Below are 12,621 nucleotides of genomic sequence, written 5' to 3' on the forward strand. Positions count from 1 at the left end.
TTTTAGGTGCCAAGATTGTGATTGTCTGCAAAATAGGTGAATTCAGATTGTAATTATCATTATGAATGAGATAGGCATATTATACATGTGCAATTTACAAATGGTGAAGGACAAACTGCATCTTCAATACCATCATCACAAAACTGGTCAAGTTCTTTCAACAAGTTAATATACTTTTCCATAGTGATATTGTATTTTTTGACGGTTTTATTCGATAATGCCTTCAGGCGTTTCTCTTCCTCTTGTCTGGCTTTCATACGGGGATGTGTATTAATGTACAAGAGTCGTTCTTGAGTAATTGGTTCGACAAGTGCCCAATTTCTTTCTTTTTCGCATCTGGAGAATGCAGTGTAAGCTGTACCAAGGTTATTTTTTTCCATCTGAATTGATTGTTGTAACTTGATACGCATGTGGTTGGCAGTTTTACCATCTGCAATTGACATACCCTGACTTTTGGCAGTAGTTATTGCATATCCTGGCATTAACGGCAGGCCATTTCTGCTGCAACAATCAGACTCACATCGGCCTTCAACAGCAGTAATTGGTATCCATTTCGGATGTTCTTGAATCCATGACGGGCCTTTATAGTTTGGGAAATCGACTACAACAGCTATTTGAAATTCAGGTGGTGACATATTTGGTGAATAAAGGATTGCAATTACTTTTCCCATGGCACCATTATTTAGGCCAAGGCCTGTAAGACCCTTTTGGTTCTTGGTAAGGATTACAGTTGCACCAACTGCCATTAAAGATCTTAGTGGTATTTGACCCAGTTGCTTATCAGTTAAAGAGTGATGTTTACCACGTCCTCTTGATGGAATAACAGCAACTGGCACACCAAGGTTAGCTAATTTATTATTGTTTTCTTCATTAACTTCATTCCATGTTTCCATTAATGTAAGGACGCGACCATGCAAAAAGTTACATTTTTCGGCATGGGGCAAAGCATTTTCATAACGACTATTTATATCTTGCCAGTCTTGTTGAGTAATCGATCCATTGCGTATTCTAAGTAGCCGCTGTAGAAGGGCCAACTGATCTGGTCCTTGGCGCATTGTTTCTGTAAGAACAATAACATCGTGAAATGAGCGATAGATTGCATAACCAGCAAAGTTGATTGTGGAATCATCATGTTTCAGCGGCTGATGTAAATCCAAAGCACGAATTGGTCCAAGTTGACCAAGGTCCCCAAAGAAATTAAAAGTTGGTACACCTCCATAATAATTATCAAAGTCTCCTGGTGCCTTTTAAAATCTTTGGCTGCACCAAGCCACTAGAAGCTTCGACTGCATGCTACGTTCATCAATATTAAGTTGAATCAATTTCAGTTCATTGTTTTCATGCATGTCTGTATATTTTCTTAGCTTTCTTAGAGCTACATCACCCAACGGATAGTCAGAAAGCTGGACAGAATTTAAATTCTTATCTTTTTTAAGTTTGTGTGGTGGTGGAGTCATTGAGTGTATAGTGCGATTAGGTATGAGGACTGATGCTGCCCCAGTTGGGGCCAAGTTCATAACAGCAGAATTTCGCTTAAAAATACGACGAACGATTCTAGTAAGCGCGGTAATGATGAATGTTTTCCCGACACCGGCTGTTCCTTGTATTAATAAACGTATTGGCTGGGTACCTGTTGGCACAGTTCCTTTTGCGACTTGTAATAAATGCTGAAGATTTATATCAATGACTGTTCTTTGTAATTCATTAGCATTTAAGATGTTTATTTGGGGTAAAGTACAATCTTAAGCATGCTGCAATTCATTTTTTTCTGCTTCTTCAGATATAGATTGTAACCATAAGTCAGCATTAATTGGCCATTGACTACCAAAACTTTGAATTGCATAATTATTCCAATTAAATGTAGGCCCACCATCAGGAAGAACCTGTTGCACATTTGGCTCATTGATATCAGCAACATGGTGCCTAGCAATATCTCTCATTATTGCTCTACCTATGTTCATTTGTGCAATGGCAGAATTTTGGGAACATTGGGAACTTGCATCTGTATATTGTGATGATTGATCCGAAGACTGAGTATTGGTTTCAATATTGATTGCACGGGTGTGACTTTGTGTTCTCTCGCTTTTTTTATCGAATGATTGTTTAGCCTTTTTCAATGAATCAATTAATATTGATGGGCATTCTTCAGTTTGAACAAGGGAAGCCAAAGCAGCAGCAAATGACTCATGTTGTCCCTTCAAATCTTCAGTATTGTGCCACGTTCCAACAGAAAATATAATGAGCATAGCTTTTGCATAGTCATCAGTAACAGGCCAGACAGGTTTTGTAGATATTCCTGTAAAAACTGGGACGTGATATACTTTGCAGGTATAATTACACTTTTTGCTCCAGTTCCATGATGATAAGTGATAAGCGGAGAGAAACTGAGCCAGAAATATCTAATGCGCTACTTTTTGTAACAGTTCCATCTTCACCAGACGTATCCAAGGCTCGGAAACCACTGATACCAATGTATCGAAAATTCCTGGTACATCTAGTCAGACGACCACCACTAATAATGAAATCCGCCGCAGCACCTGGAACATCTACTAGACCAGCAATTTTTTGAAGCAGTCGTTGAGCCAAATTTTTAACAGTGCTTCCGTCAGCGGTGTTTTCAATGAGATGGCGATAAACATGTACTAAATCTTCCGTTGAAGCAGCACCTTTGCAAGCATAACTAGCAATGTATTTTTGTAGAGCGAGAAGGTTCTGATCGATAATGGGTTGACTATCACAATTTGCTAGCCAACCAAGTAGGCGTGTTTTTACATGCATCATCAAGCGAGGATGATCCCGTGGTCCCTCATATCTAGGATGTTCCCCTTCTGTTATGACAGCATTAAAAGGATGAATCTCTTTACCACTTGTTTTTTTGGTTTGTGGATCAAGATCGCCAAAATGAAAGCGACAGTACTTCTGTGAAGCAGTACCTTTTTTATTCTTACGGCGATAACGCAAACAATTGGAATTACAATTATGGAGGCCAATTCTGTTAACAAGATGGGTATGTTGCTCTGTTATACCACCTTCATGACTAGCAACATACGAATGTTCTTGTGCCAATGGGTTATGGTCCGGTGGAGCTTGGGTCCCTCTGGTCTGGCCCATTGATCTTTGTTTGAAACCCAAGTTCTAATTCCAGAGGTATCTATAATTTCATTTCCACCAGCAGGATGCAGTGAAGTAAACATTGGTGAAAAAATGTCATTACTGTCTTCATTTGTTGTTTGTAACCAATATTGAAGTTCTTGTGCTGCAGGTTTTAATGCTTGTGAGTCTGCAACATTATCAGACAAGCTATCCTTTATAGTTTTGACTTTCCGGGCATGTTTATATGACGATATTATTGCGTGTCCATGTATCTCACCTCGACTTTTAGCAAATTTATTATGGAGTCATGTACTGGACAAAAGTCACGCTATAGAGTGTCGTGTTGCGTAGTAGAGTGTCGAGGTGCAATATAGATCCCAAGGTCGCGAGGCGTAGTATAGGTGGACGCGAGGCGAAATAGAGAGTCGCGAGGCGTAATAGTGAGACGCGTATGTAATAATAGAGAGATGCGAGGCGTAATAGAAGGACGCGATGCGTAACAGAAGGACGCGTTGCGTGATGGAAAGACGCGCAAACAAGGGCGACGCGGCGTGTAGGAAGAGGGGACGCGTACTTTCGCGCCATTTGCCTTGGTTACCCGTGAATAAATTTCGAATTTTTTCAATTGACTGGCAAATTAATCAAGACAAAACACGAAAGAAAAAGTAAGTTTTTGTAGCAGCTGGGCTGACCGTTCTCTCTGATTTTTTCTCTCCTGTTTTTTTAATTTCTGCTGTATTATAGTTATATTCTGATAAATTGTGAGAAGTTGCTAATTCATAAGTATGTGTAGTAGTGAAGGGAAGCAATGTAGGGCAACGACGACATTTGTCAACACAGGTATAGCTGGCACCCCCCCCCCTCCTCATATATATTTTCTCATTAAAATTTGTAATGGGCTAGCTATACTATTGCTATAAATAATGGATTATATTATTTGCCCTAGCAACTTTTACTTCCTTTTTTCCTTCCCTTGTATACACCACCAATCAACCCCCCTCCCCCTGCAACGAGGAGGGTGCCGATAAGCCGAAAAATGTTATTACACTGCTTGCATGCTATTCTGTTATAAGCAATGTGCTGTTTTTGTATTAATATTGTGTTTTGTATCACCATGTGATTACAATGTTTTGATAGGTAAACAGGGCAGCTTATAAAACAGAACGTAGGACTACGACTGGTAGTTAAATGGAACTGTGCGGTGCATATGCATGTGTACAACAACACTGTCAACAGGTGTATTGTAATGATGGCAAATTTCTCAAGTTTTGGTTTTCTTCAAGTGACACTGCACCCATTTTCAAGAATTTTAAATAATGCAGCAAATATGTACAATGTTCTTATTCGATTTTCCTTTAAGGATATTCTTAAGACATTTTTAAATTTTTGTCTTACTATCGTGAATATTTATCGGCATGGTTGTAATTTTCAAAACTTTCAAGCTAAATTGTATGTGATGTTTTAGGAATTAAAAATTGATTCAGCATGCAGAAAGTGAAAGACGCTATAGACAGACTGAATAATGCATTGGATGGTCTGTCATCATCAACAACAAGTACTCAAAATAATCCAAATCAGAACATCTTCCAGAGTCCAAACTCACATCCAAGTCCAAACTTACATCCAAGTCCACAACATCAGAGAATTCTACAAGATTTCAAGTAGGTTGATATTTTTAAGAGTTGTGAATTTCTGCTCCCAGCATGATCATTGCCTCCTTTGTATCTTTTCGATAAGTTTCAATAATCATCTCTCCAGGAGTACTGCTCACAGGCATTATGCTGATTGTGACTATTGAATTTTTTCGTGCCTTTGTACCTTTTTATAACATTTTTCATTTTTTTGATTTTGTTCAACTTTAATTTTTTTCTGTATACACTGAGTAGAAAGATTATTATGTTTGAGACAGATTTTTATTTTAATTCTTGTTCTGTTTCAGTAAGCAATTTCCAGCGTTGAATGCTGGTGGTAGCCGATATCGCCCACAAGCAAAGAAACCACGTCTCTCTAATAACTTCATTAAGGACACATGGACCCATAAATTCTGTGCACTGAGCTACAAAGATACATCAGTTTCACCTAATACACGTGAATTAATGGAGCTAAACCAAGTTGGTCTCGGAATTGAAAAAGTTGTTTTTCCTTCCAAAACTGGAACACATGCTATGCTTCTGGAAGAGTTAACAAAAGCTTATCCAAAATTATCATCACAGAGTGGTGGCATTGAACTTCTGAGGGCTGAGAGTGGTGGAATAAACCGACCATTGGTGTTGATACCACCAAGAAAAGATGGTTATTCTATCAGCTATTTAAAAAATTTAGTACCCGGTCACGCTGTAATATACATCAGACCAGTGCAGAGCGACTTACCAATGGAGGAACCAACTATGGATTCAGGTATTGAAGTTAACTGTGTACGATGTAATCAGAAATATCCGTTAAATGATTTAAGATTCCATCAAGCTTATTGTCAACTTGATGATGACATTTTTCCAGAGATGATAGACGATGAAGCTGGGCCATCGAATGAAAAAGAAGTAGGAAGTACTTCTCCCCATATCGATACTTTGTCGGCAATGTTTCCTCGAATCTCTAAAGCCACAATTCAGGACATTTTACGGAATACCAAATCTATCGATGTGGCAGCCAATATTTTGAGTGAGAAAAGTGCAAGTGAAAATATGTCTGACATGCTGCAAATTAAATGTGTAGATAAGGACATGTCTTTAAAAGAAATTCTCAATCAAATTACATCTCTTGCTTCAGAAAATGATACAATCACTTTGGAAATTGAACGTGACAATCTTTGGATGGAATCCTTGAGATTTTACAAAAGGAACCTTGTGAATTCTCAAGTTATGACCAAAAAATTGATCATTGAGTTTAAAGGAGAGGACGGCCTTGATGGTGGGGCAATGAAAACCGAATATTTCAACCTTTTGTTAGAAGAAGTTAAAAATCGTCTATTTGAAGGTGAAAATAACAGTTTGTTGCCTGTGAAAGACATCACAAAAGCTGTGCTTTTCAAAGTTGCTGGTATGATTATCGTACATTCATTGATTGCTGGTGTTGACACCGGCTTCCCAGTATTAGCAAAACCATACTTTTTACACATGTGTGGTAGAGATACCGACAGTTTGATTGAAAGTTTGAATAAAAGCCACATACCAGCAAATGCAACAACTGAAAATTTGATTGAATTGATTGAATCACTTGATCAATGTAAAACAAAGGACGATATAGACAAACTGCTTTACAAGGACAATCAGAAGCAAGATGTGTTTTGGTCACTTATTAATTCTGCGCATTGGCCTGCCGACAAGAATATTAACAAAGAAAATGTCCCATTACTGGTTCAACAACTCATTTTGAATGATGTGATATTGTCACGCCGAAACTCTTCAGACATGTTATTCGAAGGTTTGAGCTCGTGCAATTTCTTGAATACGATTCGGTGTCATTGGAAAGTTATGGATCAAATATTTTGTGCTGGTTATCGCATGATTGAGAGTAAAGAATTTATCAAATGTTTTAGTTTTGACGAACCAACTTCCTTCGTGGAGACACAGGCAAAGAAATTTTTTCTGTCGTTTATTGAAAAAAGTGACAGTATGACATTGAGTAAAGTACTTGCCTTCTGTACTAGTCATACAGTTGTTCCACTGGATGGTATGAAAAATGAAATCAGAGTGAAATACATGTCGGATGATGAAAAAAACAGTATGTGCAAATCCTCTGCATGTTTAAAAATAATCTACCTACCTACAGTTCATTCTGTAGAAAAGGCGTTTCACAATATGTTGGCAACAGCTTTAGCATGTGAATCAAAGGGATTCGCAAATCCATGATAATTGTAAATTTTTAGGGGCACTAACGAGTTTATTTTTTTCCTTCAAGGTGATCGATTTTTAGCTTATGTTGTCATTGTTCTTATTATGTTGTCATTGAGAAAAAATGCCGATTTTTTTTCTTTTTCTTCCAAAATATGCCTCACTTCTATAAAACTGATTTTTTTTCTGGTGGGGGGGAATATAAAAATCCTGTCAGTCCTATGCAAGAATTCTTCCAGTGATATACATACTTTTAATGATCAGATTGATTATGATTAGTCTCGAATTTATGACTGACTTGTACGCTCCTTGAAGTCTATATATACTGCACATGCATTTATAAGTTCGTCTTTTTGTTGTTCTATTTTGTTTGTTTTCTAACTTTTATATGGAAAAGATGTATGGTTATAGTCGTGATCAAGTTACGCATTGCATTATCATTCAGCTGTGCTAACCAAGAAGATATTTTTCTTTTCTTTTTATTTCACAAGGGTTATGTTTGTTATTTTGTTCTTTATGTGAAAAAATGTTCTACTTATATACGGTCGACTCACTCAGAGAAAGTTATTTAAAAACAGAACTGTTATCGTTAAGTAACTTTTAAACATATTTCGAACATTTTGGAGGGAATTTCGTCTGGCATTTTTAGGATTTATTGTATGATTAAACAAACAAGTGGTTTTGTTGACATTTCGTGTACTTATGCAGTACTTTTATTTTTCAGAATATAACATGAATATACAACAATTGAGTCCAGTTGATTTTATTAAGAATTCTGTTGTTGATACATTGAAACTAATCCAGTCGTTATTGTCATCCTTTGTTGACGCGAATACAGCAGATTTGGATTATCCTGTCTATAGACTTGATGAACTTTACAGCTTCTGCTCTAGAGCAGCTTTAGAGTATCCAGATGTTATAACCGAAAATGTACTGAGTAGTATTCATCAAGCATCAGTGATAATTCAATCAGTGAACAAAACTAGTAACGCGGATAATTGTCATTTAGAGTCGACAACTTGGTTAAATGTTCTATATATTTTAGTCGTAAAATTGATAAACGAGGCATATAAAGGAGACGAGTGTTTTATATTTGCTATTTTACGTATTGATACAAGAAAATGGTCACTTAGGGACGACAAACTCGTTAAAGGTTGTATATATTTTAGTCGTAAAATTGATGAACGAGGCATTTAAAGGAGACAAGTGTTATATATTTGCTATTTTACGTATTGATACAAGAAAATTGTCATGCAGAGCCGACAACCTAGTCTGAGGTTCTATATATTTTAGTTGTAAAATTCATAAACGAGGCATTTTAAAGTGACGAGTGTCATGTATTTGCGATGTATGTGTCATGTATTTACTTTAGGGTTAACAACCTCGTCTCAGGTTCTATATATTTTAGTCGTAAAATTGATAAACAAGGCATTTAAAGGTGACGAGTGACATGTATTTGCGATTTTTCGTATTCATACAAGATAATTGTCATTTAGAGTCGACAACCTCGTCTCAGGTTCTATATATTTTAGTCGTAGAATTGATAAACGAGGCATTTAAAGGAGACAAGTGTTATATATTTGCTATTTTACGTATTGATACAAGAAAATTGTCATGCAGGGCCGACAACCTACTCTCAGGTTCTATATATTTTAGTTGTAAAATTGATAAACGAGGCATTTCAAAGTGACGAGTGTCAGGTATTTGCGATGTATGTGTCATGTACTTACTTTAGGGTTAACAACCTCGTCTCAGGTTCTATATATTTTAGTCTTAAAATTGTTAAACGAGGCATTTAAATGAAACCCGAGTTACATATTCGCTATTTTTCGTATTGATACAAGACAATTGTCATTTAGGGTCGACAACCTCGTTTGAGGTTCTATATATTTTAGCTGTGAAATTCTTAAACGAGGCATTTCAAAGTGACGAGTGTCATGTATTTGCGATTTTTTGGTATTGATACAGGATAATTGTCATTTAGGGTCTGCAACCTCGTCTCAGGTTCTATATATTATAGCCGTATAATTGATATACGAGGCATTTTAACGTGACGAGTGTTATGTATTTCGGATTTTTCGTATTGGTACAAGATAATTGTACTTTAGGGTTAACAACCTCGTCTCAGATTCTATATATTTTAGCCGTGAAATTCTTAAACGAGGCATTTCAAAGTGACGAGTGTCATGTATTTGCGATTTTTCGTATTGATGCAAGATAATTGTCATTTAGAGTCGACAACTTGGTTAAATGTTCTATATATTTTAGTTGTAAAATTGATATACGAGGCATATGAAAGTGACGAGTGTCATGTATTTGCGATTTTTCGTATTGATGCAAGATAATGGTCACTTAGGGACGACAAACTCGTTAAAGGTTGTATATATTTTAGTCGTAAAATTGATAAACGAGGCATTTTAAAGAAACCAGTGTTATATATTAGCTATTTTTCGTATTGATACAAGAAAATTGTCATGCAGGGCCGACAACCTACTCTCAGGTTCTATATATTTTAGTTGTAAAATTGATAAACGAGGCATTTCAAAGTGACGAGTGTCAGGTATTTGCGATGTATGTGTCATGTATTTACTTTAGGGTTAACAACCTCGTCTCAGGTTCTATATATTTTAGTCTTAAAATTGTTAAACGAGGCATTTAAATGAAACCCGAGTTACATATTCGCTATTTTTCGTATTGATACAAGACAATTGTCATTTAGGGTCGACAACCTCGTTTGAGGTTCTATATATTTTAGCTGTGAAATTCTTAAACGAGGCATTTCAAAGTGACGAGTGTCATGTATTTGCGATTTTTGGTATTGATGCAAGATAATTGTCATTTAGCGTCGACAACTTGGTTAAATGTTCTATATATTTTAGTCGTAAAATTGATAAACGAGGCATATAAAGGAGACAAGTGTTTTATATTTGCTATTTTACGTATTGATACAAGAAAATGGTCACTTATGGACGACAAACTCGTTAAAGGTTGTATATATTTTAGTCGTAAAATTGATAAACGAGGCATTTTAAAGAAACCAGTGTTATATATTAGCTATTTTTCGTATTGATACAAGACAATTGTCATTTAGAGTCGACAACCTCGTCTGAGGTTCTATATATTTTAGCCGTAAAATTCTTAAACGAGGCATTTCAAAGTGACGAGTGTCATGTATTTGCGATTTTTGGTATTGATGCAAGATAATTGTCATTTAGAGTCGACAACTTGGTTAAATGTTCTATATATTTTAGTCGTAAAATTGATAAACGAGGCATATAAAGGAGACAAGTGTTTTATATTTGCTATTTTACGTATTGATACAAGAAAATGGTCACTTATGGACGACAAACTCGTTAAAGGTTGTATATATTTTAGTCGTAAAATTGATAAACGAGGCATTTTAAAGAAACCAGTGTTATATATTAGCTATTTTTCGTATTGATACAAGACAATTGTCATTTAGAGTCGACAACCTCGTCTGAGGTTCTATATATTTTAGCCGTAAAATTCTTAAACGAGGCATTTCACAGTGACGAGTGTCATGTATTTGCGATTTTTCGTATTGATGCAAGATAATTGTCATTTAGAGTCGACAACTTGGTTAAATGTTCTATATATTTTAGTCGTAAAATTGATAAACGAGGCATATAAAGGAGACGAGTGTTTTATATTTGCTATTTTACGTATTGATACAAGAAAATTGTCATGCAGGGCCGACAACCTAGTCTGAGGTTCTATATATTTTAAGTTGTAAAATTGATAAACGAGGCATTTCAAAGTGACGAGTGTCATGTATTTGCGATGTATGTGTCATGTATTTACTTTAGGGTTAACAACCTCGTCTCAGGTTCTATATATTTTAGTCGTAAAATTGATAAACAAGGCATTTAAAGGTGACGAGTGACATGTATTTGCGATTTTTCGTATTGATACAAGATAATTGTCATTTAGAGTCGACAACCTCGTCTCAGGTTCTATATATTTTAGTCGTAGAATTGATAAACGAGGCATTTAAAGGAGACAAGTGTTATATATTTGCTATTTTACGTATTGATACAAGAAAATTGTCATGCAGGGCCGACAACCTACTCTCAGGTTCTATATATTTTAGTTGTAAAATTGATAAACGAGGCATTTCAAAGTGACGAGTGTCAGGTATTTGCGATGTATGTGTCATGTCCCAGTGGGCACTTCAACGTTGAATCAACGTTGAAAAGACGTTGCTTGCGACGTTGAAAAGACGTTGATTTTACGTTGCAAATGAAAGTTTTTTTGACGTCTTTTTCCGACGTCTATTCAACGTCGGACATCAACGTCTTTTCAACGTTGAAACAACGTCTCGCAACGTCTTTTCAACGTTGAAACAACGTCTCGCAACGTCTTTTCAACGTTGAAACAACGTTGCAGGACGTTGTTTCAACGTTGAAAAGACGTTGATGTCCGACGTTGAATAGACGTCGGAAAAAGACGTCAAAAAAACTTTCATTTGCAACGTAAAATCAACGTCTTTTCAACGTCGCAAGCTACGTTGAAACAACGTCCTGCAACGTCTCTTCAACGTTGAAACAACGTCTCGCTACGTCTTTTAAACATTGAAATAACTTCTCGCAACGTCTTTTCAACGTTGAAAAAACGTCTAACAACGTCTAATCAACGTCGTTTGGAAATGCTCTCGCAACCGTTATTCAGCGTCTTTTCAACCTTAAGAAACAGACAAACTTGACCGAATCAAATCATAATCGCCATTGTGGCTTCAGTTTTATATGTCCATAGTTTACATGTCCATGTATCTATTCCCTAGCATGATTCCGACGCTTATATTTGTGTTACGTTATTTGTACATGGTTATTGCGAAAAAGAAATAAAATCATTTCTACGATATGTCATTTTTTTATTATAAACATCGGCAGTATATACAACTTCTCCGCTGAAAACTTCCTAAATGAAACTTAACGGAGTTTTATAATACAAAATATAAAAACGATATTTCAAGTATTCACAACTGGTACTATGTGAGAATCTCCAGCGTTCCAACCCAATGCAAAAAATGTAACGCAGCAATGACGAGGTTGTTAAACGTGCAGTATTTGCAAATTTATAGCTGCGATTTCATGTGCCAGGCACGCCTCCTGATAAGGCAGCCTGTTAGTATGCTCAAATCACCTAAAGTGTCAAGCAAAACTGTTGCACCGAAGTCTTTAATCAAGCATTGGTTAGAGAAAAAGTATGTTTTCTTAATGAAGTCAGAGTTGAATACAAGGGTGTTTGTTAAGGATACCAGATGCGAATAAATACGATCATGATGCTATACTTTATAAAAAGTGTGAAAAGCCACCGTCCTCACCAGGTGCAAGAAGTCCAGGAATCGAGGTTGAAAATTACAATAAAAATATAATGAATATTATATTAGCACTGTATTTCCTTAAAAAAAGCACCCACTCATGCATATTCCATACTTTTACTAGTCACAAGTCCGATCTCTAGTAGAAACACTAAAAATTGTTGAGCTAAAATCACTTTAACATTTTGCCATTCTAATTTTCTGCCACCCAATCAAAATTAATATAAGCTAGAAGAATTTATTACGGCGCTTGAAAAATTTATAATCCTCTCTGATATAAAAGTTGTAAATTATTTAAAAATTAATCGATTTAATTTTCTTCGGCATTAGTTCTTCCCGCTCCTCCACATCTATCAG

The 12,621-nt window shown here is 36.1% G+C and overlaps 1 protein-coding gene across 1 annotated transcript; it reads left to right on the forward strand.

Annotated features, from left to right (window-relative positions):
- The first annotated feature begins 3,370 nt into the window (after positions 1 to 3,370).
- On the forward strand, positions 3,371 to 7,674 carry LOC130649224 (uncharacterized). Its single transcript, XM_057455478.1, has 2 exons — positions 3,371 to 4,754; positions 5,033 to 7,674. The coding sequence occupies exons 1-2, from the start codon at positions 4,579 to 4,581 to the stop codon at positions 6,939 to 6,941; spliced, it is 2,085 nt and encodes a 694-aa protein (XP_057311461.1). The 5' UTR covers positions 3,371 to 4,578; the 3' UTR covers positions 6,942 to 7,674.
- Positions 7,675 to 12,621: the final 4,947 nt, after the last annotated feature.

This window comes from Hydractinia symbiolongicarpus, chromosome 1 (assembly GCF_029227915.1).
Source record: "Hydractinia symbiolongicarpus strain clone_291-10 chromosome 1, HSymV2.1, whole genome shotgun sequence".
Lineage (NCBI taxonomy): Eukaryota > Metazoa > Cnidaria > Hydrozoa > Anthoathecata > Hydractiniidae > Hydractinia > Hydractinia symbiolongicarpus.

Excerpts from the sequence above, each read along its gene's own strand:
- LOC130649224 (XM_057455478.1), top strand. The coding sequence starts at position 4,579 with ATGCAGAAAGTGAAAGACGCTATAGACAGACTGAATAATGCATTGGAT. Across the intron at positions 4,755-5,032 it reads AGAATTCTACAAGATTTCAA|TAAGCAATTTCCAGCGTTGA; the intron begins GTAGGTTGATAT and ends GTTCTGTTTCAG.